We start from the raw sequence: 27,849 nt of genomic DNA, 5'->3' as shown, positions 1-27,849 counted from the left end.
ATGTAAACATTATATTAAGTAGCCTTATTTAAAGTGGCTAGTGATATATTTTTACATCAATTTCCATCCATTTCCATTATTAAAGTGGCTGGAGTTGAGTCAGTGTGTTGGCAGCAGCCACTCAATGTAAGTATACTGTATTTTACTTTTGATACTTACTTTGACTTTTACTCAAGTAGTATTTTACTGGCTGACTTTCACTTTTACTTGAGTCATTTTCTGTTAAGGTATCTTTACTTTTACTCTCAAGGTCCCCTGGGAAGTACTGAATAGAAACCCCAACTCCCAGGGTTTCACTGACGTCAAAACAGGAAGCGTCCTTTCACACCGGACGTGTATCAGTTCGGGGGAAAAAACTCATTTATGAACACGAAATTCATAATATAGAAACAAAGTTACAGTTTTTCATAGCATAACAAATGTTCCGCTTTATAATCCACACCAAAAAACACACACCAAGCGGAGACAAAAGTTTTCATCTTGGAATACTCGCAAAGCAACGAAAGTAAGTTCTCTGTTTACAACTTCGCGCCTGCTGGCCCTTCATCGATATAGCATTAACAATGTAACGTTAGCTAGCTGCTAGCATAGCCAGATCAGATGCAATGCAAACGTTAGCTAGGTGGGGGTGAATGCATGCAATTTATTATTTCTATTAAAAACAAAGTAAATATAAAAAATAAAAAAACAAGTGTCAGTTTCTAGCAAATAATTGTCACCTTTTGCTGTTGTTGCCTGTAACTATATTTACTTCCCATATTTTCTCAATTGATTCTGCTGCATTCAGCTGGCCCCTCCACTTCCTGTCACCATGCCTGCTCTGCAGGACAGACCGAAGCTGTCCAACGCCATGGCCAGAGCCCTCCACAAGCACATTATGAGAGAAAGAGATCGCAAAAGACAGGGTGAGATATCACAAGGCTGGCTTGGCTTGACTACTGCATTTCTTCCCAAACATAACCAAAAAGCCAGATTTTTCCCACAATTATGTCATTGTAATTGGTGTCTCTTTTCTTCCAAATCTTAGAGGAGGAAGAGGTGGACAAGATGATGGAGCAGAAGATGAAAGAGGAAGAAGAGAGAACAAATTCCACAATTAAGTTGTTGTAATTGGTGTCTCTTTTCTTCCTAATCTTAGAGGAGGAAGAGGTGGACAAGATGATGGAGCAGAAGATGAAGGAGGAGGAAGAGCGAAAGAGAACAAAAGAGATAGAGGAGAGGATGTCACTGGAGGAGACGAAAGAACAGGTCAGAGAACGTCATAACAAACAGATGGGAGATAACTAACTTCAGAGGATGGGCTATCTCACCTTAACCCTCTCTTACATTCCATTTTCCTCCTCACAGGTGATGAAGATGGGGGAGAAGCTGCAGGGACTGCAGGAGGAGAAGCATCAGCTCTTCCTCCAGCTGAAGAAGGTCCTGCACGAGGAGGAGAAGAGGCGCAGGAAGGAGCAGAGGTGAGAGGAAGGGAGCCTCTGACTCCTCAGGTGCATCTCAATAGTCAAGCTTCCTTAATGTTAGTGAACCTTGATGAAATAAGGTCAATAAGCCACATTAGATTATTGAAATGCAACCCTCCCAGTTTGGAGTAGGACAGAGATTTTAATAAGGCCATATATAAAGGATTTGCTGATTGTTAGAAATCTCCTGTCAGATATCTCATCTGTTTTTACCTCTCCTGCAGTGACATCACAACACTGACATCAGCCAGCTACCAGTCCAGTCTAACCATGCACACAGGACAGCATCTCCTCAACATCCAAGGTAAGCTATACACCTGTTCATGACTGTCATCTCCGAAGCAATTACATTAAATGAACATCAAAATAACGTGGTCATTTTCCAGACGCATTTATCACAAGCTGTTTACTTTGAACACATGAATTCAATATATGTGGCACTGGCCCACAATTAGTCTATCCACAAATGACTTCTGAGGTTCCCGCCGGTCACTACACCATACTCCCTCATCACTTTTTTGTTCTCTCTAACACCTCTATCAGGCAGTCCAGTCAGTCACAACAGGCCCGGGGCTCTCATGTCGGAGCGCAGTAAGCAGTTGTTTCCAACACCTGTCATCCAGGTGAGTCCCAACTGGGTGGCCTTCTGTATGTGTAATGTCTAATCTAACCACTAGATGTCGCTAGTGTAATGGCCATCTTTTTATCAAGCAAACTTTTCAATTCGAGTTGAAGTCAGAAGTTTATATACACTTAGGTTGGAGTCATTAAAACTCGTTTTTCAACCACTCCACAAATGTCTTGTTAACAAACTATAGTTTTGGTAAGTCGGTTAGGACATCTACTTTGTGCATGACAAAAGTCATTTTTCCAACAATTGTTTACAGACATATTACTTCACTTATCATTCACTGTATCACAATTCCAGTGGGTCAGAAGTTGACATACACTAAGTTGGCTGTTGACAGCTTGGAAAATTCCAGAAAATTATGTCATGGCTTTAGAAGCTTCTGATAGGCTAATTGACATAATTTGTGTCAATTGGAGGTGTACCTGAGGATGTATTTCAAGGCCTACCTTCAAACTCCGGCCTCCTTGCTTGACATCATGGGAAAATCAAAAGAAATCAGCCAAGACCTCAGAAAAACAATTCTGGTTCCTCCATGGGAGCAATTTCCAAACGCCTGAAGGTACCACTTTCATCTGTACAAACAGTAGTACGCAAGTATAGACACCATGGGACCACGCAGCCTTCATATCGCTCAAGAAGGAGACGTGTTCTGTCTCCTAGAGATGAATGTACTTTGGTGCGAAAAGTGTAAATCAATCCCAGAACAACAGCAAAGGACCTTGTGAAGATGCTGGAGGAAACAAGTACAAAAGTATCCATATCCACAGTAAAACGGGTCCTATATCGACATAACCTGAAAAGCCGCTCAACAAGGATGAAGCCACTGCTCCACAACCGCCATAATAATGCCAGACTACGGTTTGCAACAGCACATGGGGACAAAGATTGTACTTTTTGGAGAAATGTCCTCTGATCTGATGAAACAAAAATAGAACTGTTTGGCCATAATGACCATCGTTATGTTTGGAGGAAAAAGGGGGAGGCTTGCAAGCCGAAGAACACCGTCCCAACCGTGAAGCACGGGGGTGGCAGCATCATGTTGTGGGGGTGCTTTGCTGCAGGAGGGACTGGTGCACTACACAAAATAGATGGAAAATGATGTGGATATATTGAAGCAACATCTCAAGACATCCGTCAGGAAGTTAAAGCTTGGTCACAAATGTGTCTTCCAAATGGACAATGACCCCAAGCATGCTTCCAAAGTTGTGCCAAAATGGCTTAAGGACAACAAAGTCAAGGTATTGGAGTGGCCACCACAAAGCCCTGACTTCAAGCCTACAGAAAATGTGTGGGCAGAACTGAAAAAGCGTGTGCGAGCAAGGAGGCCTTACAAACCTGACTCAGTTAAACCAGCTCTGTCAGGAGGAATAGGCCAAAATTCACCCAACTTATTGTGGGAAGCTTGTGGAAGGATACCCGAAACGCTTGACCCAAGTTAAACAATTTAAAGGCAATGCTACCAAATACTAATTGAGTGTATGTAAACTTCTGACCCACTTGAATGTGATGAAATAAATACAAGCTGAAATAAATAATTCCCTCTACTATTATTCTGACATTTCACATTCTTAAAATAAAGTGGTGATCCTAACTGACCTAAGACAGGGAATTTTTACTAGGATTAAATGTCAGAAATTGTGAAAAACTGTATTTGGCTAAGGTGTATGTAAACTTCCGACTTCAATTGTATATCTTGTCATCAATAGTGTCAATAAAGTGAGTTCCAGGCATCAGCATTCGGCCCAAGCTGGAATCAAATCCTTAACTCTATAGTTTAAAAAAACACCCACTGAAACATAGTAACTGTCAGTGATGTCAACAACACACACATAACCCATGCACTGTGTGACCTCTTATAGAGTGACCGTTTCACTCCTCGCCCCACAGGGCCGCCACTACCAGAGCCAGCCTGGATTCAGTGCGGGCCTGGCAGAGCACGGCCAGTTCGGTGGCAGTCAGTCAGTCCACGAGAGCTACAGCGTGGCCCAGACACAGCACCCCTCCAGCTACGCCCCCAGCCCCTCTGTACCCGTCAGCTTCGCCAATAGTTCCCAGATCAGAGGTAGCATGTGTGTGCAAGCTGAATATTAATGCCTCCGACAGGAAATTCCATTGTGGACTATGTAGTAATAAAAATTGCTAATCATGACAGCATCCTGCCGTATTAGTTTCCAAAGTCTGACTCTTGCTGTCTGTCTCCTGTCCAGGTGTGTCTGCGTTCCAAGCCATGCAGTACCTTCCTCAACAGCCTGGCTACGCTGTTCACAGTCACTTCACCTCCCAGCAAGGATTCATCCCTGGTGCTGGAATACCCCTTCAGAAGCAGTTGGAACATGCCAACCAACAGTCTGGCTTCACTGACGGGGTAAGACCACTGGTCAGACAGATTGGGAGGAAGATGCTCTTTCAATACATGCACATTATAAGGTTTTCTATTCAACCACGAAACCTAGTTGTGAATCTGTTTTAATATAAGTTCATATTGTACCAATTCAAACCTGAGTTGTCCTTGATACTCCTTTATATAGTTGAATTCGGAACTTTACATACACTTAGGTTGGAGTCATTTAAACTCGTTTTTCAACCACTTCACAAATTTCTTGTTAACAAATTATAGTTTTGGCAAGTCAGTTGTGTCATGCACAAAGTAGATGTCCTAAGTAATTTTTCCAACAATTGTTTACAGATTATTTCACTTATAATTCACTGTATCACAATTCCAGTGGGTCAGAAGTTTACATACACTAAGTTGACTGTGCCTTTTAAACGGCTTGGAAAATTCCAGAAAATGATGTCATGACTTTAGAAGCTTCTGTTAGGCTAATTGACCTCATTTTAGTCAATTGGAGGTATACCTGTGCGTGTATTTCAAGGCCTACCTTCAAACTCAGTGCCTCTTTGCTTGACATTATGGGAAAATCAAAAGAAATCAGCCTCGACCTCAGAAAAACAATTGTAGACCTCCACAAGTCTGGTTCATCCTTGGGAGCAATTTCCAAACACCTGAAGGTACCACATTCATCTGTACAAACAATAGTACGCAAGTATAACCACCATGGGATCACACAGCTGTCATACCGCTCAGGAAAGACACGCGTTCTGTCTCCTAGAGATGAACGTACTTTGGTGCGAAAAGTGCAAATCAATCCCAGAACAACGGCAAAGGACCTTGTGAATATGCTGGAGGAAACAGGTACAAAAGTATCTATATCCACAGTAAAACGAGTCCTATATCGACATAACCTGAAATGCCGCTCAGCAAGCAAGAAGCTACTACTCCAAAACCGCCATTAAAAAGCCAGTCTACGGTTTGCAACTGCACATGGGGACAAAGATTGTACTTTTTGGAGAAATATGAAATAAAAATAGAACTGTTTGGCCATAATGACGATCGTTATGTTTGGTGGAAAAGGGGGAGGCTTGCAAGCCAAAGAACACCATCCCAACTGTGAAACACAGGGGTGGCAGCATCATGTTGTGGGGGTGCTTTGCTGCAGGAGGGATTGGTGCACTTCACAAAATAGATCATCATGAGGGAGGAAATTTATGTGGATATATTGAAGCAACATCTCAAGGCATCAGGAAGTTAAAACTTGGTCGCAAATGGGTCTTCTAAATGGACAATGACCCCAAGCATACTTCCAAAGTTGTGGCAAAATGGCTTAAGGACAACAAAGTCAAGGTATTGGAGTGGCCATCACAAAGCCCTGACCTCAATCCTATAGAAAATGTGTGGGCAGAACTGAAAAATTGTGTGCGAGCAAGGAGGCCTACGAACCTGACTCATTTACATCAGCTCTGTTAGGAGGAATGGGCCAAAATTCACCCAACTTATTGTGGGAAGCTTGTGGAAGACTACCCCAAACGTTTGACCCAAGTTAAACAATTTAAAGGCAATGCTACCAAATACTAATTGAGTGTATGTAAACTTCTGACCCACTGGGAATGTGATGAAAGAAATAAAAGCTGAAATAAATTATTCTCAACTATTATTCTGACATTTCACATTCTTAAAATAAAGTGGTGATCCTAACTGACCTAAGACAGGGAATTTTTACTAGGACAAAAACGGATTATTTGGCTAAGGTGTATGTAAACTTCCTACTTCAACTGTACCTCTTGTCTTTTCCTTGTGTTTCCCTAAACTCCTGTTGTTCCAGGGTGCTATGAGACCCATGCACCCCCAATCCCTCCATGCATCTGTTGCTGGCCTGCTGCCCACCCCTCCCTTGGCTGTCCAGATCCCCACTCCAAAGGTAACTCTTAGCCACCCCTCCCCACCTCTCACTGTTACCGCCCACTGTTGACCCACCACCCCATCAGAAATATGGGTGCATCTGAAAGTGGTTATTTCAATTTTAAAAAGTGGATTGCTTTGCTTATTGTTGCAGTATAGATTGAAAAGTGATTGTATTTTTGTTTTGTCCAAGCTCTCATAGTTAAAGCCATAGTCAAACCAGTGTGAATCTTGAATATGAATTAATCTTCATAGTGAACGCACACTTTTTTTAATGTATCACCTGAAATTATCTTTCAATTATGACTTTGTCATTTGAAATATGGATGGTTTGTCTTAAAGTTCTTAACTATTGCTTGGTAACATTTAATTGACGTTTCATCCACCAGGCACCTTTCCAGAGCTCTCCCCAAACGGCTCCCCGCCATGCCTTCCTCCCCCATGCCCAGAGTTCACAGAGGTTCTATCACCACAGCAAGTAACCATGGTTACCTGCCTAAACTATCTCCCCTGGGAGTTCTTATCGTTCAGATTTCAGTGGCTCACTCAAGATTCGAGAAGACTGGAATTATGTCATAGTAAACTTGGATTATGATGGTTGATTGTAAAGCCCAAACCCACAGGCTTGACTTTAATATTTATTGTATCGTTCATTTTATTACTGCTGAATTACTTGAGTTTTAGTGGCCTAAATGTTCTAGGAAACTTCTCCTGAAACTGTATAGTGTTTTACATTTGATTTTGTGTTTGGATCTTTTACCTCGGAAACTGTCCTCCAAAACAAATTAAAAAAATCACAATTTAACAATTTGTCTTTTAATTTTGTTTGGGGTGGGAGACGTTCTGCACAGTTTGGACTTCTTTGTGAATACAATAAAGCAAAAAACATGCCATAACTTTCTCATGAGTTTGTACAAAGTAATAATGGGTCAACTACATGGTGCCTCTCCCTATAGGTGACCCAGTGTATCTACTAGCTAGCTACCTGCTCTGTTGGCAGCCTCTAAGGGTCTTTGCCAAGTTCTTTGCTGAAAGATCCTGTATGTGGTCTCAATCAGATACTTGTGAAAGACTGAAATTAAACACTGGAATTGGCATGCGAGTTTCCTTTCTCCTAAATGCTTCTGTGTGACGCTTGTTCAACTCCTACTCTGAAAGGTCTGATCCTGGCATCTTTTAACAGACAAGTTTAGGTGATATACGATACACACAATATTGAACAGGACATATGGGGCTCATTCAGAAGGGCGGACCACTCTGAAAATCAGTAATGTATAGACCTGACAAGTCTCCATTGTTACATTGAAAATGGTGCCAGTTCTATATTTCTATTGCAACATGAGCACAGCGCTCCCGCCGAATGCACTCCTAAACAGAACAGCATCACTCATCATAAATCTAGAGTTGAAGAAGCCCTTGATCAGGAGAGAATTTACAAAAAAGACATTTGAGACATTTCCACCAGCCCTCCCCTGACTGTAGGTGCAGTAGCTACCTACGCCCTCACAGGCAGCATGTTTGTGAGAGCACTTCTTTCTCCATTTCTTCTCTCTCCGTTAGTCTGTACTGGTGCTGACTTGTATGCTGTGTGTACTGGTGTTGACTTGTATGCTGTCTGTGTGTACTGGTGCTGACTTGTATGGTGTGTGTGTGTGTACTGGTGCTGACTTGTATGGTGTGTCTGTGTGTGTGTGTACTGGTGCTGACTCGTATGCTGTGTGTGTGTACTGATGCTGACTCGTATGCTGTGTGTGTGTGTGTGTGTGTGTGTGTGTGTGTGTACTGGTGCTGACTTGTATGCTGTGTATGTGTGTGTGTATACTGGTGCTGACTTGTATGTATTGGAGCTGACTTGTATGCTGTGTGTGTGTGTGTGTGTGTACTGGTGCTGACTTGTATGCTATGTGTGTGTGTACTGGTGCTGACTTGTGTGTGTGTGTGTGTGTGTGTACTGGTGCTGACTCGTATGCTGTGTGTGCGTGTACTGGTGCTGATTTGTATGCTGTGTGTGTGTGTGTGTGTGTACTGGTGCTGACTTGTATGCTGTTTGTGTGCAGGTGCTGAATTGTATGCTGTGTGTATGTACTGGAGCTGGTGTGTGTGTGTGTGTGTGTGTGTGTGTGTGTGTGTGTGTGTGTGTGTGTGTGTGTGTGTGTGTGTGTGTGTGTGTGTACTGGTGCTGACTTGTATGCTGTGTGTGTGTGTACTGGTGCTGATTTGTATGCTGTGTGTGTGTGTGTGTGTGTGTGTGTGTGTGTGTGTGTGTGTACTGGTGCTGACTTGTATGCTGTGCGTGTACTGGTGCTGACTTGTGTGTGTGTGTGTGTGTGTGTGTGTGTACTGGTGCTGATTTGTATGCTGTGTGTATGTGTACTGGTGCTGATTTGTATGCTGTGTGTGTGTGTGTGTGTGTGTACTGGTGCTGACTTGTATGCTGTGTGTGTGTATGTGTACTGGTGCTGACTTGTATGCTGTGTGTGTGTGTACTGGTGCTGATTTGTATGCTGTGTGTGTGTGTGTGTGTACTGGTGCTGATTTGTATGCTGTGTGTATGTGTACTGGTGCTGACTTGTGTGTGTACTGGTGCTGATTTGTATGCTGTGTGTATGTGTACTGGTGCTGATTTGTATGCTGTGTGTGTGTGTGTGTACTGGTGCTGATTTGCATGCTGTGTGTGTGTGTGTGTGTGTACTGGTGCTGACGTGTGTGTGTGTGTATGTGTACTAGTGCAGACTTGTGTGTGTGTGTACTGGTGCTGATTTGTATGCTGTGTGTGTGTGTGTGTACTGGTGCTGACGTGTGTGTGTGTGTATGTGTACTAGTGCAGACTTGTATGCTGTGTGTGTGTGTGTGTGTACTGGTGCTGACTTGTATGCTGTGCGTATGTACTGGTGCTTACTTGTGTGTGTGGTGTGGTGTGTACTGGTGCTGACTTGTATGCTGTGTGTGTGTGTACTGGTGCTGATTTGTATGCTGTGTGTGTGTGTGTGTGTGTGTGTGTGTGTGTGTGTGTGTGTGTGTGTACTACTAGTGCTGACTTGTATGCTGTGTGTGTGTACTGGTGCTGACTTGTATGCTGTGTGTGTGTACTAGTGCTGACTTGTATGCTGTGTGTGTGTACTGGTGCTGACTTGTATGATGTATGTGTGTACTGGTGCTGACTGTGTGTGTGTATATATATATATATATATAGAACATGTTTTGACTGTTTGCAATTCCCAATTATTTATTGAAATTAGTTTCCAATTTTACCCAGAGAAGGGTGAGAAAGTACAGAGGGAGAGAGTTGACGAAAAAGAAAAAAAGAAAGAAAAAGAGAGAATAGCATTGACATGGCCGTATTCCCTCCTTTTTCAGATCCAGTGCATCTTGTTAACCCCTGAAAGAGAGTGGGGAGGACAAGGAAAGTACAGGGGTAGGATAGGTAGAAAATGAGAAAAAGGGAAAAAGAGCAAGAGGAAGTGAATGAGGAAGAAAGAAAAAAAGTGGACAGTGTAGTTGTGTGCATCAATACAAAACAGTTCACAAGTTCTTTGAGGTACAGTACACACTCCAAACACAAAGATCTGTTCACACATCAAAATACAGTAACCAACAGCACATTCAACAACCTTGACCTCACATTTCATATCCAGTGGTATTCAAAGTCTGAGTCGAGGCAGAAATTCAGGGGGGGTTGGTACTCTTGATTATTCAAATTAAAGGGATATTCAGGATTTTGGCAATGAGGCCCTTTATCTACTTCGCCAGAGTCAGATGAACTTGTCGATACCATTTTTATGTCGGTGCACATTATGTAGGAAGTTAGAGGTAGTTTAGCAAGCTAATGCTAACTAGTATCAGCACAATTACTGGAAGTCTATGGGTATCTGAGTCTATGGGCACCTGCTAGCATGCTAGCAGATACCCATACACTTCGTCATTGCGCTAACGCTAGTTAGCAATTGCACGCATAGACATAAAACTGGTAAACACAGGTTCATCTGACTCTGGGAAAGTAGATAGAAGGCCTCATTGCCAAAATCCCGAAGTATCCCTTTAAGAGTACAGATTATTGCACGGGACAATATACAAACCTTTTGAGAAAGATAATTAGAAAAAACAATTTTACGGACTAAATGTATTTATTGGGTTCTTTTCATTTTGATAAGAGACGAATGCAATGAATTTAAGGTTATTTGTTTTTGTAAAATAATTGAACTGATTTTGTCATTAGATTTGGGCCGGGGTTGAGAAATTCTTGGGGGGGGGGGGAATTGTGTCACCACTGAAAAAGTTAGAAAACCACTGAAATACACCATTACACTCACACAAATACACCAAGCATGGGAATCTATATAAAAACAACTCTTTATACAAGATGGAGAGATATATATATATATACACACACATATGCACACATTGTGCTTGTACATAAATACCGTAAATGAATAATAACAAGTAAGCAGTAAGTGCATAAAGGGTAGAAAAGTCCATTGATGTAACATATTGCTTCACAGGTACCCTTCAGAGATTTAATGTAATTAACATGTAAGACATCCTCAGTATACAGTCCAGTTACTTCCCCATGTTTTTCCCAAAACAGACATATGCTGTAGTCAGCATACAGACTGCACAGCCTAGTAAATGAAATAATAATAAAGCAGCATGTGTAGCAGCCAAAGCGTTTCAGTGTGTTGTTAGGCAAAATAAAGAGTGTACCTAGCCTTGGCTGATAAATAAACATACAAATAAAGTGCATGACACACACATACCGCACATTTCTAGACACTTGTCACAGGCAGTGTGAGTATGAATGGGGTGAGGGGTGACAGGTAGGTCGGTTGGGATATACAGAAAGCTTCTGTGTTTACCTGTAGTGTCTTATTTAGCCATGGCCTTGATGGCAACTGCAGCCTCCTCGTTCATTGCAGACAGAACAGTGATCTGGGAAACAAACAAAAAGGATTTTACAATTATTATAAGAAGAACAACTTTGCAGGTGTAGTGGAAGTGAACTAGGTGTGGCCATTTTAGGCTGTGACATCATCCCCTTCCCTGAGACTTGAAGTAACTGTAACCCCCAAACCATAACACTTCAACTTTTACAGCCGGTTGACTTGGGAATGCAGAGAGCTGCTGGGAGTATGGTACAGTCTTACTGATGAATTCCATGTATCTCTAGTGCTGCCAATATTCATTGTTACCTGTGAAGTGAGGGCATTTGTTTGCTCTGCTAGGCCAGTGTGTGCTCTGATATTTTTAACAGTTTGTGACAGGGACATTCGATTCCCGGAAGTAAACGGGTTCAATGTGACAATAACAGCTGTAATGGGTTACCAATAAAACATCACAATCAGTTGCAGAGCGTTTGATTTGTTTTCCGGGGGGCTTGAAAACCTGCAGCCTCTCTAAAACCATTGACAACCGAGTGCCGGTTTCAAGGGATTATTATAGAAATGTTAACTATTTGGTTGTAATGTCATCACCCCTTGAAGAGCATAGTCAGCACTACAAATGTCAGATTATTCCATGCAAAACAATTGTGCACATTTCGCTCTATCGTCAGAATTATAAACTTACAGAAAGTCGGCATAACTGCATGCTTTTCATGATCAGTAAACATCCATTCATCATGTAATTTCAGATACATGAGGGTAGAGCCTCACGATATGTCTCAATATTCGCCACCATTAAATGGATATTTGAGTGATATAAAAAAAAGTGAACTATACCTGACAAGTACGAGTGGTTTAGGTTCATTCCCCATCCATTGTGGGGTCTGCCTGTCAAGCAGCAGAAGGGAACATTTGCCGATGTCACGTTACTGATGGCTGATAATGTTTACTTTGCAAGCTACTGGTATAAACTTTTTACAGTTGGCTACACATAGTGGTTGGTTTGTAGAAATAATGTACTTTTTTCTCCAACCAACACAGGCCTACTTAGCCTACATTATCCCATTTTCAACATTGTTTTTAAATAATGTTTAATCACGATTGCTGCTGACAGACATACTACATTGATTGATGGGCCACGTCAAATTGGCTAGCTGGCTAATAACTTACAGTTGAAGTCAGAAGTTTACATTGCCAAATACATTTAAACTCAGTTTCAGAATTCCTGACATTTAATCCTAGTAAAAATTCTGTCTTCGGTCAGTTAAGATCACCACATTATTTTAAGAATGTAAAATGACAGATTAATAGTAGAGAGAATGATTTATTTCCGCTTTTATTTCTTTCATCACATTTCCAGTGGGTCAGAAGTTTATATACACTCAATTAGTATTTGGTAGCATTGTCTTTAAATTGTTTAACTTGGATCAAACGTTTTGGGTAGCCTTCCAAAAGCTTCCCACAATAAATTGGGTTAAATTTGGCCCATTCCTCCTGACAGAGCTGGTGTAACTGAGTCAGTTTCACAGGTCTCCTTGCTCACACACGCTTTTTTGGTTCTGCCCACACATTTTCAATAGGATTGAGGTCAGGGCTTTATGATGGCCATTCCAATACCTTGACTTTGTTGTCCTTAAGCAATTTTGCCACAACTTTGGAAGTATGCTTGGGGTCATTGTCCATTTGGAGGACCCATTTGCGACCAAGCTTTAACTTCCTGACTGATGTCTCGAGATGTTGCTTCAATATATCCACATAGTTTTCCTCCCTCATGATGCCATCTATTTTGTGAAGTGCACCAGTCCCTCCTGGGATGGGATGGTATTCTTCGGCTTGCAAGCCTGTGGATATAGATACTTCTGTACCCGTTTCCTCCAGCATCTTCACAAGGTCCTTTGCTGTTGTTCTCGGATTGATTTGCACTTTTCGCACCAAAGTACGTTCATCTCTAGGAGACAGAACGTGTCTCCTTCATGAGCGGTATGACGGCTGCATGGTCCCATGGTGTTTATACTTGCGTCCTATTGTTTGTACAGATGCACGTGGCACCTTCAGGTTTGGAAATTGATCCCAAGGATGAACCAGACTTGTGGAGGTCTACAATTTTTTTTTAAGGTTTTGCCTGATTTCTTTTGATTTACCCATAATGTCAAGCAAAGAGGCATTGAGTTTGAAGGTAGGCCTTGAAATACATACACAAGTACACCTCCAATTGAATCAAATGATGTAAATTCGCGTATCAGAAGCTTCTAAAGCAATGACATAATTTTCTAGAATTTTCCAAGCTGTTTAAAGGCACAGTTAACTTAGTGCATGTAAACTTCTGACCCACTGGAATTCTGAGTGAGTTATAAGTTAAATAATCTGTCAGTAAACAGTTGTTGGAAAAATTACTTTTGTCATGCACAAAGTAGATGTCCTAACCGACTTGCCAAAACTATAGTTTGTTAACAAGAAATTTGTGGAGTGGTTGAAAAACAAGTTTTGATGACTCCAACCTAACCGTATGTAAACTTCCGACTGTATCAAGTCAATATGGCTAGTTAACAAGCAAACTTTCAGCAGATAAACTAGATGTCGTCCGACTGACAACTTTACCAGGATGAAGACAAGCTCTTTCCCGAAAGGCTACTCTCTGATGAAGCAAGCTAAATGGCACATGTTGTTTGCTTTAGCTAGCTAGCTACATGCCAAATGGATTTGGTTACCCTCACATATCTGAAAAAAACATGTTGCTGTATAACTCTGATGATAGAGCTAAATGTGAAATAATCGGAAATGTGTAGTTCTGACTGTGGTCAAGAGGTGATGATGACCCGGAGGTCTCCTTGCCCCACCGCAGGCAAATCAAATACTATTGTGACGTTTTATTGATAACGACCTATAAGTAAGGAATTTCCACCAAGCACACACTGAGTACATGGATCAGAAGAAGAGAGTAAAACATGAATCAGATATGTCTATCTACACACCTGATTAGAGCTATGAAACACTGTCTTACAAAACCATAATGCTAAAAAGGGACATATGTCGTCCGGGTTTGGCCGGTTTAGGCCGCCATTGTAAATAAGAATTTGTTCTTAACTGTCTTGCCTTGTCTTAACTGTCTTGCCTCAAAAGGTTCAATAAAAAAAAATATGTAATTTTCTCTCCAGGGAGAATCATAAAAGAACAAGAAAAACCAAGAACATGAACAACAAGAAGAGAGGAAACGGGAACACCACTGACCAGAATCTCCTCTCCAGCGTCATACTTGGTTTCGATCTCTTTGCCCATGTCTCCCTCTGGCATCTTCAGGTCCTCTCTCACCTCACCACTGTCCTGGAGCAGAGACAGGTAACCATCCGTGATCCCAATCAACTGCAGGGGGAAGTGAGGAGGGAGGGAAAGGATAAGAAGAGATGAGAATAAGGTTGTGTTATAATGACAGAAAAGATAAGAGACCATGTATGAAATAGACTCTTTGTTTTAGTTTCTGCACCTTTTGTGAATGCCAATGCACTGCCAGTCTACCAATTTGAGCTCTTTTGTGCCCTCCAATCAACTGACTGTCACCCCCACCCACAGTCTCCCAGCCCAAAGAGAATGAAAATGAGCACAGGGGAAATAACAGCTACCTACTTGAGGTTTCCTATCCAGCTCTAAGGACCATGAAAAAGAATGGAACATGTGCTGGTGTAGCTCAAAGCATTCCATCCCAGTGTTTTACTAAATAATGACCTTCACCTACATCAGCACAACTGCTACGATGCGTTCCTCTACCCTCATGGACTTTCCCTCACCTTCCCACTGGATTGGTACAGGAATAATGCTGATGTCTCCACTTAGCCTGTAAATAGACTAGAGGGAGTTTCCACGATACTGTTGACACCTAATCAATCCCCTCAGATCTTCCAGTGTGCGTCAACAAGGGCACGTCGACACCTGTTATATTCGCCACATGTGAGAAATGAAATTGGATTTGATTTGAGGCAGGGGCGTGAGTCAGAGAATTAGAAATAGGGAATCAGAATACTCAAGGGACATCTATTATTTGATTAGATTTTCTCCAGTGACGTGGCCATTCAGTTAGAGAGTGAGTTTTGGGTAACTGGCCATCTCACTCAAACTGGCAATACCTCTTTCTCTCTACTTCTCCCTCTCTCCCTCCGTCCTTTCTGTCCTCCTCACTACTTTGGCCCTTCACCTGGTAGTCCAGTCTCTTGATGTTGGGTACGTCCATGTTGTGGGTGGAGGGACAGATATCTTCATATTTCTTGCCGTTGAAGATGTCAATACCAACCATGTGGACCTGCCCATAAAGAAAACAAAACACAAAACTGTTTATGGAGCTGGCAGACACACAGCACATAGACACACAGCACATAGACAAGACATATAGTGTGAAGTTCAGGATAATGCTGCAAATGTGAGAAAGTCTTCTTCTTCTTTTGACTGGAGGAAAGTCTTAATGTCCTACTCTTTCTCATTACTCTGATCAATGTAATTATGTCTGCATGGAACACAACATCTTTATTATCACTCATTAGCCAGAGCTATAAAAATGGTTACAGTCAGACACCACAGACCTTAGCGTGGCCGTGTTTTCCGGTCTTGGAGGTGGACATCTCCACGATCTTGCAGGGTCGTCCTTTCAGCACCACAAAGCCGTTCTTGCGCAGCGCCGAGCACTGCTGGGGGAAGGTGGCGGATGCCCCGGCATCGCCTGTCTGGAAGTCGACGTCTGCGTCTGCCATACCTGATCCCGAGCCCATGATGTCAAAGCGGGGAGAGGGAAAGGGGGATATGGAGAGAGGTTAACGAGGACTAAGAACTGGTTAATGACACTGCTGATAATGACATCACTGGTAATGGCATCACTCAAATACTGAGGAGTCCTGGGGTAGAAGTCATGGGGAGGGGGATGGGAGTTCAGGGGTTGGGGGAGGAGTCCTGGGGTTGGGGGCAGAGGAGTCCTGCCATAGGGGGAGGAGTCCTGTGGGAGGGCAGTTCAGGGCAGAGACCAATGACTCCAAGTGGTCTACATGCCTCTAACTCCATTCTAATACATATTGGTTATGGCTTATGCTTTGGAAATGAGCTATTTGTTGATAAGTCTAAAATAGACGTTTAAAAGGCATTGCTAAAGAATAAATGTATACAAAGGGAGTGTACTCCTGCAAACTTCCTATTATTAACAATGAACACATTAGTAATCTAAATCAAAATGATTACCTACAGTGTAATGAAGTGTGCAGTAGGTCTATACTGTCTCACTCTGTGAATTTTCAATAATCATTTTCAATTTGTCCAAATGACCAGCGACGTAATTACATATTTTACTTAAGAACTTTAAGAAATGCAACATTATTAATTGAATACAAAATGTATGAAGAGCTGGTTCACTGCCTTAAGGAGAGAGAAAAAGAGCAGACTGAGCTATATAAAGTAACAGAGATATGGCCCCTGGACCAGTCAGCCATAGTCTACTCACCATAAGCAAAAAATATATTAAAGTTTACTCAATCATTTATAGGCCTTATCTTTGTTATTTCTGCGCCATTGACAGAAAAATAGGAAGATTTTCAAAATAATTAAATATGGAAACAAGCAGGTGTATTATTTGCTGAGTATGTGTAACTGATTATGTGGCGGCGGAAGAGTGGACGCGATTCAAGGAAAGGCCCAGCGCACGGGTGCGTCTTGCATTTCGGTTAGAATGTCAAGAATATTACAAAGGTCAACTTGCTATTCGAATAATGGCAAAGATAAAGGTGGAAAGTAATGCCCATTCAAGAGAATACTCTACAAAAGTATGGCCGGCCCCATATTCCAAGTAATCTACTATGATTTAATTCGGTCTGCAGCCATAGCCTGGTAAACGACACTGATTATACTGGTAGCATTTTATCGACGACGCTTGACACACACAAGGCCACTTTGAGATTAAGAGACTCACGTAAACACTTATTAATAATAAGGATATGTTAATTTAACATATTAGTGACAGAAAAACTGTCGCTGCCACCTTTTTATAGCACGCGTGTCTTGCTCCGCAGTGTTGGAGCCGAGTGCGGCCTAGTGCGCACAAAACGTTAACGGGCTGTCAGTGACCGCGTCGCTGCATGCATGAACAGTGCTCAGTGGCTGAGGCCCACTATAACTGGGGGCTCCGCTCCAGTCGAGAGCCAAGTACAACATTGTTGCATTCGCGCGTGGTAATTTCAGTGTGTTACATTGTTACATTAAGCACACAAGGAGATATCTTAATTGTAATACATTGAATAGGCGACGTTGCTAATCTGAATGTAGGCTACTAGAGTATAATTATTACGCTTATGCGTATGATAAGGCTTCGACGTGCATACCTGCAGGATGAGTTTCTGTCAAAGTTATTTGGGTCAATTTCTATGCGTAAAATCGTACCACCAGTTATTTGGATTAAATACATGTAGTGGGATGATACGTAGAGAAAACTTTATTAGTGAGCAAGAGCCAATTTAACAGCATATTGTTTATCAAGCTGGAAACAACGATTGGCTGGAGGGTTATCCAACAATACAATGTTGTTTTATTACTAGGCTATCATCACACAATGCTCACAAGTGACCAGCTATGTAGCATGAAAATAACGTGACAGCTATGAGCAGCCATGTGCATATGCAATGTTATTCTCACGCAAGATTACGCCCTTTATATTCATGTTATGATAAGTAGGCTAACTTACCCGGTGTACTAAGGTTTCCACAATTTGGTTACTCTGTGCGCCTTACACAAATGTCAAACCGTCCTCCTTTTAATTTTTCCTTTTCTCTCTCTCTCGGTCCGTAGCTAACGGTTGTCTGGCTGGTGTCTACCGCCGCGGTGCCTCTGCTTGTCGTTCCTTTACTCCTAAATCAGCTCTCACTTTATTCTTCTCTCATTCCAGTCGCTTTCACTAGCCTCCGCACGGTCGAAATCGTTCTCGTCGGGGGGCGCACGCTTAGGTCAGCCGCCAGCCTAAAAAGAGTGTGAACCTTAAAGCCTAGCACTCTCCACCTTTCGCTCACTCACTCCCTCACCCAGCCTTTCCAAATACCCATGAAATGAACCTCGGCAGTATGGTGCTCAGTGCGCAGGCGTGGTCACCCTCAAGCATCCGATTCTAGAACAGGGGAGGGGGGCGAAATCACGGGAATATCGAGAGACTTGGAATGGAACCTCTTGTCCAAATGAGTTCAGAACCAGAAGAAAATTACATACATTTACCTCAACTGCATCAAATAACAGAGATTCATATTTTCTTGCCAACAAGACCGAGTGCATGTACTAAGCATGGGGACCCTCTCATTCATTCTAATGACTGTTATCTTCGGGAATAACAATATGGGCGCTGTTTTACACAACATGTAACTAGTATTTTAGTATCTTATTAGGATCCCCATTAGCTACTGTTAAAGCGGCAGCTATTGTTCCTGGGGTCTACACAAAACATGAAACAGGACAAGACATTACATTAATAGACAACAGTTCGAGGACAGCATAGTACATGCTTTCATACACGTGTGCCTTAACGTTTCATGCATCATACTCATATTCATCATCAATGTTAACAGCTATACTGCAGCCATTCATTGGTACATGCTCAACTCCTACAACTGATTTCTCTAAACAGGTGTTGTGCCGAAAATCTCCCCCCTGACAGAATCCCCCCCTTCGCGTGAACGCAATTTTTCATTGCTGTGACTTGCTTGCTAGTTTAGATTTCTGCTCTTCACTCCGTTGTCAGTTTAGCATACATTTCACTGATCTTAGTAGCAGAAAGCATGTTTTATTTGTGCCCTTCAAGGCAGCTGTCAATGATCACATTAGGCTGCATTTCATTTGATTTTAATGGCGGTTTGATCTGCAGTTTGGCTATTTGTGTATTGGTCTATAAATAAACCTCTTTGCCAAAATTTGCCATCTCTCCCATGTCTTATTCGACTAGTAGTTGTTCTGAAATGTTTACTCTAGTTACAAAGTTAAGGAAATTAGAAGGAGGTGGGGGGGGTCGGCAGGCAAGAAATTGTCTTGCTGAAATACCCCCCTTCTAATTTCCTTAATTGTGTCACTAGAGTCGAATATTTCATGTGGCACACATTAGGGTCAAATACTTTCTATAGAACAAACTTCACGTAGGCAACCAAGATGAATAATTAATGTATATGTGTTATTTTAAACATAGAGGAGGGGGTAAAATGTAGGCAATCAATAAACATTTCAGAACAACTACTAGTCGAATAAGACATGGGAGAAATGACGAATTTTGGCAAAACTATTTATTTATAGACTAATACACTTGAAACAAATAGCCAAACCATAAACTGCAGACGTTAATAGTGCCTCCCCCTCGATCAAACCGCCATTAAAATATAATGAAACGCAGCCTAACGTAATCATTGACAGCTGCCTTTAAGGATACACATAAACATGCTTTCTGCTACTAAGATCAGTGAAATGTAGGCTAAACTGACAACGGAGTTAAGATCAGACATCTCAAGTAGCAAGCAAGTCGCAGCAATGAAGAATTGAGTGTGTGCGCGTTCACGCGAATGGGGGGAGAATTCTGGCAGGGGGGAGATTTTCGGCACAACACCGGCACTGATATCCTTATCTCACAGCTCCAGTGTTCTGTAAACACCAGGAAGTCACACACGATACAATAACACAAACGTTCCCTGTCCTTGGTCATTTTACCTTCAGCAGTCTGACGCCAATATTATCAACCGATATGAACGTTGAGTCTAACATTCGAGTCTATGAGCCCCAGTTTAACACAAACATACACTGGCAGAATCATGTGTTTACCATCCGCGTCCTTCCATTTGACGTCAATACTATGCATAATACTACTATGCATATGCAATTGAACGTAAATGCGACACATAAAACAATAACGCACACTTGGATACTAACCGAAGCCTCAATAGAGAATGAACCCTTACCCTTCACATTTTTTTACGTTCAAGGCAATATTATACTATAGTAAAATGTTCAACCTTTTTTGTAAGTAAATTTAGGTTTTAGGGGGTTCTGGTTTTAATGCTGAATATATGTTGCTGATGTAGCCCAGGCCTAATAACAGCGTCTTATTATTGGTAAAATACTTTGCACTTTGTGAGAGGCTACCTATGGTGGTATTGCCCCCAATGGTGGCATTGACATGGTGGCAGTCACAGTCAGTGTCCAGTGGATGGCCCCAAAGAACTTGGCAGGTCCCCGCTGTGTTAAATTTATCCCAGTGAAACATGAATCCCATGTCCTACAGTACCAGTCAAAGGTTTTAGAACACCTACTCATTCAAGGGTTTTTCTTTATTTGGACCATTTTCTACATTGTAGAATAATAGTGAAGGCATAAAAACTATGAAATAACACATATGGAATCATGTAGTAACAAAAAAAAGTGTTAATCAAATCTGAATATATTTTATATTTGAGATTCTTCAAAGTAGCCACCCTTTGCCTTGATGACAGCTTTGCACACTCTTGGCATTCTCTCAACCAGCTTCATGAGGTAGTCACCTGGAATGCATTTCAATTAACAGGTGTGCCTTGTTAAAAGTACATTTGTGGAGTTTCTTTCGTTCTTAATGCGTTAGAGCCAATTGTGACAAGGTAGGGGTGGTATACAGAAGATAGCCCTACTTGGTAAAAGACCAAGTCCAAATTATGGCAAGAACAGCTCAAACAAGCAAAGAGAAACGACAGTCCATCATTACTTCAAAACATGATGGTTAGTCAATTCGAAAGATGTCAAGAACTTTGAAAGTTTCTTCAAGTGCAGTCGCAAAAAACATTATGCACTATGATGAAACTGGCTCTCATGAGGACCATCACAGGAAAGGAAGACCCAGAGTTACCTCTGCTGCAGAGGATCAGTTAATTAGTTACCAACCTCATAAATTGCATCCCAAATAAATGTGTCACAGAGTTCAAGTATCAGACACATTTCAACATCAACTGTTCAGAGGAGACTTTGTGAATGAGGCCTTCATGGTCGAATTGCTGCAAGAAACCACTAATAAAGAACACCAATAAGAAGAAGTGACTTGCTTAGGCCTAGAAACACAAGCAATGACCGGTTGAAATCTGTCCAAATATGCAATTTTTGGTTCCAACCGCCATGTCTTGTGAGACACAGAGTAGGTGAACAGATGATCTCAGCATGTGTGGTTCCCACTGTGAAGCATGGAGGAGGAGGTGTGATGGTGCTTTGCTGGTGACACTGTCAGTGATTTATTTTAATTCAAGGCACACTTAACCAGCATGGCTACCACAGCATTCTGCAGCAATACACCGTCCCATCTGGTTTGCGCTTAGTGGGACAATCATTTGTTTTTCAACAGGACAATGATCCAACACACCTCCAGTCTTTGTTAGGGCTATTTGACCAAGAAGGAGAGTGATGCAGTGTTGCATCAAATGACCTGGCCTCCACAATCACCAAACCTCAACCCAATTGAGATGGTTTGGAATAGTTGGACCCCAGAGTGAAGGAAACGCAGCCAACAAGTGCTCAGCATATGTGGGAACTCCCTCAAGGTGAAGCTGGTTGAGAGAATGACAATATTGTGCAAAGCTGGCATCAAAGAAAAGGGTGGCTACTTTGAAGAATCTAAAATATATTTTGATTTGTTTTACAGTTTTTTGGTTATTACATGACACCATGTATGTTATTTCATAGTTTTGATGTCTTCACTATTATTCTACAATGTAGAAAATAGTACAAATAAAGAAAAACCTTTGAATGAGTAGGTGTGTACAAACATTTGACTGGCACTGTATGTATGGAGGGCCAAAGGGCCAGGTGGAGGCTCTGAGGTCAAATGGAGGAATGGGGAGGTTTGGGACTGGTGGATGAGTCAGGGCATGGGCCTGAGAAAAGATGAGGGGCTGGGGTCTTTTGTTCACCATGTCTGCCTGGGGTGTTTGTGCTGACTGATTTGGCGTGGGATCAACTGTTTAATTTATATCTGACGGCAGCACGATGACCAAGCAAACTAAGCCTAAGTATGCCTTAGGCTAGAGCCTATTTTGTGCGTTATTGTTGTATTATTATTATTATTTTTAAATATATATAATGCGTTCATTGCTCATGCTATAGGAGAAGGGCACACCAAGAAGATCTAGATTATATCATATATGATAGATAGGCCATCTGAATTCCACTTTGCGTTTTAAACACACATGGTTTCCTATGCTAATGTTTCCTATGCTATGTGCATGCAAAATCATTTATACATCCTATATATAGGCCATGCCCGCTCGTTCACAGTCCTTAGAGGTTGCATGCATAACAACACCTCATTCAGTCAATCACCGGCCGACCTACCTGCTTTCACTTTCAAACTTGTCATTATTCGCAGCCTTGGTCCTTCCAATTGCCTTCCTTGCACAGCCTATGAGATTGCTGGATTGGCAATTACGATGCCAATGAGGGCGCGGTTAACATCGGGATTCCCGGGAGGTTGTCTGGATAAAAAGTTTGCGGTGGTGATCTGAGCTAAGTTAAGACAAGAGGGGGACAGTATTGTGAATCTGTATCCGTGCGAGTATGACCGACGCAGAAGAGCAGAGCGCCCCATCGTCGGCACCAGTGGAAGAACCGCCACAGCTGGAGAGAAAAATTTTAGGTAAGGAAAGTATAATTACTAGTGGCGAAGAGACCTTCCTTGACAAAAGTTTGAGTACTTCGTTAGTGTTGTGTGTGAATTTATCAAGGCAGCAACATTGGCCAGGTGTTTCAAATCAATGCGTAAAGGATGTCAGCTGGCTACAAATTGGGTAGATGGAAAGTGTGTAGGCTATATTTTCTTTGTTTAGTCAGTTTGTAGGTCTTGGGTCATGTTAATCAATTGGAGTAGCCCACACTCAGGTCAAATTATGCTGAACCTAAGCAGTTTTTGGATTTGTATCATTTCTCGAGTTCCACGTCCATATTTTACGCACTAACTTTGGGTTTAAACTATTTCATATAATTGGTTTAAAAATCGACTAAGACTATGACAGCAATGTTGATACATATTATTCAATAAGCGCAGACGAAATACTTGTTTTCAAATTACCCCTCGCTGGTTTGTGCGGTTGGTATTATGTGCCAACCTGTTTATACGCACTCGGTTTTATAAATGAATTAAAACAAATGTAGTTATCGACGTGGTTGAATGTAGGCTAACGCTGTCAAAATAATACTCTAACTTCACTTTCAGATGTTACGTTTTCCAAGGCGGAGGGAATTCGTTCACAGGTGTAGGTCATTGATTGAGCATCGATTGAAGTTTGATTTTTTTCACATCTGACAGTCCTTCGGATCAAAATAATCACTTATCCCTACTTATTTGCCACGTTCGGGCTTTCATAAAATGTCTTCAGCAATGCATTGCGCAGTAGGACAAATTATTTGACTGAAGTTGCAATTCAACATTCCAATATCGGTGGAAATTACCTTTCTGTTTTTAGTTGCAACTACTGGGCGTATTTATGTATTGCACTAACCACGATGTCGAAACTTTAACTGTTTTCACAGGAAGCATTTGTCCCACTTGCCCTAGTCCGTAGGTTATAGTCAAGTATTGTTAATTATTGACGCGAATGCCCTATCCTGCAGCCTAGCTTGAAGTACTTTGGTTGATAAAAAGTTTGCGATAAGGGAGAACATTTTAGACATTATGGTAATGTATTATTTTCCCGTTCAGTATTCAGATGCTATTCATTGATGGCCAAGTGACTTAAAGGTTTGACTTGAATTTGATATTTGTGAGTAGTATTTATCCGATAGTCTTGAGGCCCTTTCTTTTACTGACTGTTTTCTATGGTGGTTTTACTTTTCGTGTGTGTACAGGGCTCATCTGTAAAATACCTTTTGATCCCAGCATGAATCTCTAATAAAATAATGGTAAAAACATTTTTTATTTATTTTTGCAGCCTCTGCAGTCCAAGGCACGGTGAAATGGTTCAACGTGCGCAATGGCTATGGCTTTATCAACAGGTACCATGTTATGTGCTAGAAGGTGCCCCTGAATCATTTTTGTCTGATGTGCAAGGAAAATGTACACTAATGGGCATTACTTTTGTCACAATGCATACACATTGTAGTACAGCTATCTGACACTTTAACATGGATATGGTTTGTCATGGATGGGAGATGTCATTACTGATGTTATTTTTCCCCCTCAGAAACGACACCAAAGAAGATGTCTTTGTTCATCAGGTAAGCCCAGCAAGATTAAGTCCATGTCAGGAAGAAAACCTGCCTAATACCACTGGGTCACATTCATTAATGCGCACTGTTCTACAATTGAAAAGGAGGGTTTCCTATTGGACCAGTTCAGGTAGTCCCTTACTGTTTCAGTCTGCTTTCTTCTGTTTGGTGCCTAGTGAATACAACCCTGTATCACATCACCCAATCCATCTGCTGTTTAGACTGCCATCAAGAACAACAACCCCAGGAAGTTCCTTCGCAGTGTTGGAGATGGGGAGGTGGTGGAGTTTGATGTGGTCGAGGCCGCCAAGGTAGGTAAACCTGTAAGGATGGCTTTAATTTTATATCACCCATAATTAACAAGCCTTAAAGAGGTATCACAATTCAAATTGTGACAGACCTTTTCATGCCTCTGACTTAATTGTAAGCCAAGTTCAGTTTTATGCCATAAGGTGTGCAGCTTTCTAAATTCGGAGACATGTCAAATGAATGGGAAATACTGATTGTGTGAACTATCCCTATTCAATGTCACTAAAACGGTTTGAATTGCACATTGAGAATTATATAACATTTTCATTGTCTTAAATGTCTCTCCAACAAGCTCTTTCCCTCTCTCAGGGCTCTGAGGCAGCCAACGTGACTGGGCCTAGCGGGGTTCCTGTGAAAGGCAGCCGCTATGCGCCCAACAAACGTCGCTTCCGCCGCCGCCGCACCTCCCCTCACAGCCCTCAGCCCGATGATAAGGGCGATGGCACCTCTGTCCCCACCTCTGAAGGCGAAGGGGAGAATGGTGGTGAACGACCCGCACCGCGACGACGCAGGCCCCGCCGACCCAGACGGGAAGGACGAGAGGTGAGTAGATGGATGGAAAAGGTGCATCCCAACAGTTTAAAGTTCCTTTCCTTCCATGCTGACTTATTTGAAGAGAAAAACAGATTGTTAAAGTAATATATATATATATATATATATATTTTTTAACCTTTATTTAACGAGGCAAGTCAGTTAAGAACAAATTCTTATTTTCAATGACAGCCTAGGAACAGTGGGTTAACTGCCTGTTCAGGGGCAGAACGACAGATTTGTACCTTGTCAGCTCAGGGATTTGAACTTGCAACCTTTCGGTTACTAGTCCAATGCTCTAACCACTAGGCTACCCTGCCGCCCCTATGGTGAATGGAACTTCCTACCAGCAACTTCCTTCCACTTTAATTTACTAGGAATATTCTAGTTTAAATGTCTGCAAATGGAGGGATGGGGTTGAGGAAGGTTGGACCTCATCCTGTGGATATCTGTTGTGTAATCAGTTCTCTCCTTTAGTGCCGTGTTCTGTTCTCTCCCCAGGGCGAGTCAGGGGAACAGGAGGGAGCAGTGGAAGGCGACCAGCAGAGGCCACCACCACGCAGGTTCAGGCCCCAGTACCGCAGGTGAGACTTGTGACATGGCATTCTTTTGCTGGCAGATTTATTTGGGATAGGATCTTAATGTCAATGGATCTTTTTGAGCCCATAGGCCTATTTGACTCTACATTTGACTTTGTCCCACGCCACCTAACCTTCTCAGGCCATTCCGTCCTCGCCCACCCCCTGGGGAGGGTAAGCAGGATGGCAGCGCCCCCACCGAGAGGCAGGAAGGCCAGGCAGTGGACGGACAGAAAGAGGTGGAGGCCCAGGAGGTTCAGCAGACAAACGGGAAGCAGGCCAATGAAGACGGCCAGAAACCCCGCCGACAGTTCAGCCGCCGCAGGCAGAGGAACTCTGAGTCGAACACTGTCTCTAAAGTGAGCCACTCAGTGCTGCCTATGTAATGTTGTGCCGGAAATTCCTCTCCCTGTACAATATGTTACGTGACTAAGTTTCTCCTCTGATCATATCTTAGGATGGGACAGAGAAGCCAGCCTTGGGGCCTAGTACCACCCCTCAGACCTCCAAGCCAGCTGACGTCAAGGCCTCCCCCAAGTCTTCCCCTAAAGGCTCCCCCAAGATGTCCCCCAAGTCCTCTCCCAAAACCATACACAAATCACCAGAGGTACGAGGCACCCCAAAGTCTTCTCAGTACTTCTCTTTCTACTGTTTCTTCTGGCCATAACTTGGCTGCTGAAGTCTTACTGTAGGTATTAATTTATGCATTTTAATTTTAATATAGTTTTTTGGGTAATTATGGCAAATAAGTCTTAAATCTTCCTTTCCAGGCACCTGCCACGACAGTTCCCGTGGCGGCAGAATGACGCCTCTGAGCAGATGGTGTCACGTGACCCCAGGCAAGCGGTGTGACTCCACGCTAAACTGATGCAACCTTTCAGGGGTTGGGTGGAGGAGGGGTTTGGGTTACGCCTATTGCACTACTACATTGCACTACAAAACTGCATCGTAGGCCATATTGTAGCTGATGTCACTAGTATGTGACCATTTAGTTCCTTAAGTAATTAGTTATTTTTCTACATGGGTTTTTAGAGGAATTACACAAGTCTTTTGATGGGTTTGAAAGCACCAGGTGGATTTTGCCTTTCCTGTTTCCTTTATAATTTTGGGACATTCTGGCGTTCAATTAAAGCCCACCTATATTACAGGTGTAATTTGGTTGCCAATTGAAGACTAAATCCTGTGGGACCCACTGATTGTTCTGAGGTTGGAAGTTTTAAGTTGTGGCATTAGTTTGTGTTCAGTTTATTTTGTTTTAATGTCAGGCTCTCTCCTCTTGGCATCCTGTCAGTCTCGCTCTGTAGGTCCTATGGACCGTTAGACGCAGTCCCCCATCTAACAGTACATACCCACCTGACTTGTCTACACACTGAGTATGGGAGAAGGGGAAGGGATATAGTGGGTTGTCTGTGTTTACAATTGAGAAAATACTCATTTTTAGAAGAAAGTGTGAACCTGCTTGGATGCCCATTTAAACCACAACCCACAGCAAGTTCTTTAATTGACTTAGAATGGGCACAAGCATTAGAGTGGCTCCAGCCTCTATTTAAGTTTGATAACATGAAAGCAAAGCAGGTGTGAGTGTAGTGGTACAGTCTGGGACCTGACCCCCCCCCCTAGATTCTAAAACATGCTGCTGCTGCCCCCTCATAAAGGCATGAGGCTGGTTTAAAGAAATATTGTTATTTTTTGGTTTTGTATGTGCTTGTTTGGAGGGGATTATGTGCAATGTCAGTATCAGAATGTCTATAAAAATCATGTTTGCAAAGACTACAATGCATTTCTTTGTATGGTCACATTACTCAGTACAATGTAAAATGTCTTGAATTGCATTTAGTGGGATAACTGAAGTTGGTCATTCTTCAACTCAAGCTCCAGTAACATTTCATCTAAACTATAACTAGACTTAAGTTGCAGTATATTTAATATGTTTTGACACTTCTTGGGATGTTAATATATGAAATGACTCGCTGAAATGTCAGGTCCTCAACATGCCCATGTTTGTCAAATGGGGACAATT

General features: G+C 42.2%; 3 protein-coding genes across 7 annotated transcripts; 2 read left to right on the top strand and 1 right to left on the bottom strand.

Moving 5' to 3' along the window:
• Positions 1–333: 333 nt before the first annotated feature.
• On the top strand, positions 334–7,139 carry LOC118391921 (G protein pathway suppressor 2-like). 3 transcript variants are annotated; one of them, XM_035783428.2, is made up of 10 exons: positions 334–505; positions 788–905; positions 1,139–1,248; positions 1,348–1,460; positions 1,688–1,767; positions 2,007–2,086; positions 3,982–4,156; positions 4,302–4,459; positions 6,255–6,350; positions 6,721–7,139. In XM_035783428.2, the coding sequence occupies exons 2-10, from the start codon at positions 812–814 to the stop codon at positions 6,811–6,813; spliced, it is 999 nt and encodes a 332-aa protein (XP_035639321.1). In that variant the 5' UTR covers positions 334–505; positions 788–811; the 3' UTR covers positions 6,814–7,139. The 3 variants fall into 3 exon arrangements, with proteins under 3 accessions (XP_035639321.1, XP_052315395.1, XP_052315394.1); XM_052459435.1 differs by having other exon boundaries at positions 1,028–1,248; XM_052459434.1 differs by lacking the exon at positions 334–505 and having other exon boundaries at positions 778–905.
• On the bottom strand, positions 1,334–18,285 carry LOC118391922 (eukaryotic translation initiation factor 5A-1). Of its 2 annotated transcripts, none has more exons than XM_035783430.2 (6): positions 17,915–18,285; positions 15,777–15,946; positions 15,395–15,499; positions 14,437–14,568; positions 11,185–11,257; positions 1,334–1,422 (listed from the first exon to the last, which is right to left on the bottom strand). In XM_035783430.2, exons 2-5 carry the CDS (start codon positions 15,942–15,944, stop codon positions 11,195–11,197), a joined length of 468 nt encoding a protein of 155 aa, XP_035639323.1. In that variant the 5' UTR covers positions 15,945–15,946; positions 17,915–18,285; the 3' UTR covers positions 1,334–1,422; positions 11,185–11,194. The 2 variants fall into 2 exon arrangements, with proteins under 2 accessions (XP_035639323.1, XP_035639322.1); XM_035783429.2 differs by lacking the exon at positions 1,334–1,422 and adding an exon at positions 9,531–9,710 and having other exon boundaries at positions 17,915–18,283.
• A 4,389-nt stretch (positions 18,286–22,674) lies between these two features.
• On the top strand, positions 22,675–27,609 carry LOC118391920 (Y-box-binding protein 2-A-like). 2 transcript variants are annotated; one of them, XM_035783427.2, is made up of 9 exons: positions 22,675–22,843; positions 24,135–24,198; positions 24,387–24,420; positions 24,633–24,722; positions 25,030–25,263; positions 25,753–25,835; positions 25,972–26,188; positions 26,287–26,436; positions 26,600–27,609. In XM_035783427.2, the coding sequence occupies exons 1-9, from the start codon at positions 22,765–22,767 to the stop codon at positions 26,633–26,635; spliced, it is 987 nt and encodes a 328-aa protein (XP_035639320.1). In that variant the 5' UTR covers positions 22,675–22,764; the 3' UTR covers positions 26,636–27,609. The 2 variants fall into 2 exon arrangements, with proteins under 2 accessions (XP_035639320.1, XP_035639319.1); XM_035783426.2 differs by having other exon boundaries at positions 24,633–24,734.
• Positions 27,610–27,849: the final 240 nt, after the last annotated feature.

The sequence above is a fragment of the Oncorhynchus keta genome, chromosome 13, assembly GCF_023373465.1.
Source record: "Oncorhynchus keta strain PuntledgeMale-10-30-2019 chromosome 13, Oket_V2, whole genome shotgun sequence".
Classification (NCBI taxonomy): domain Eukaryota; kingdom Metazoa; phylum Chordata; class Actinopteri; order Salmoniformes; family Salmonidae; genus Oncorhynchus; species Oncorhynchus keta.
Note: the sequence above shows the minus strand (reverse complement) of the source record. Positions and strands in the feature narration are given on the sequence as shown.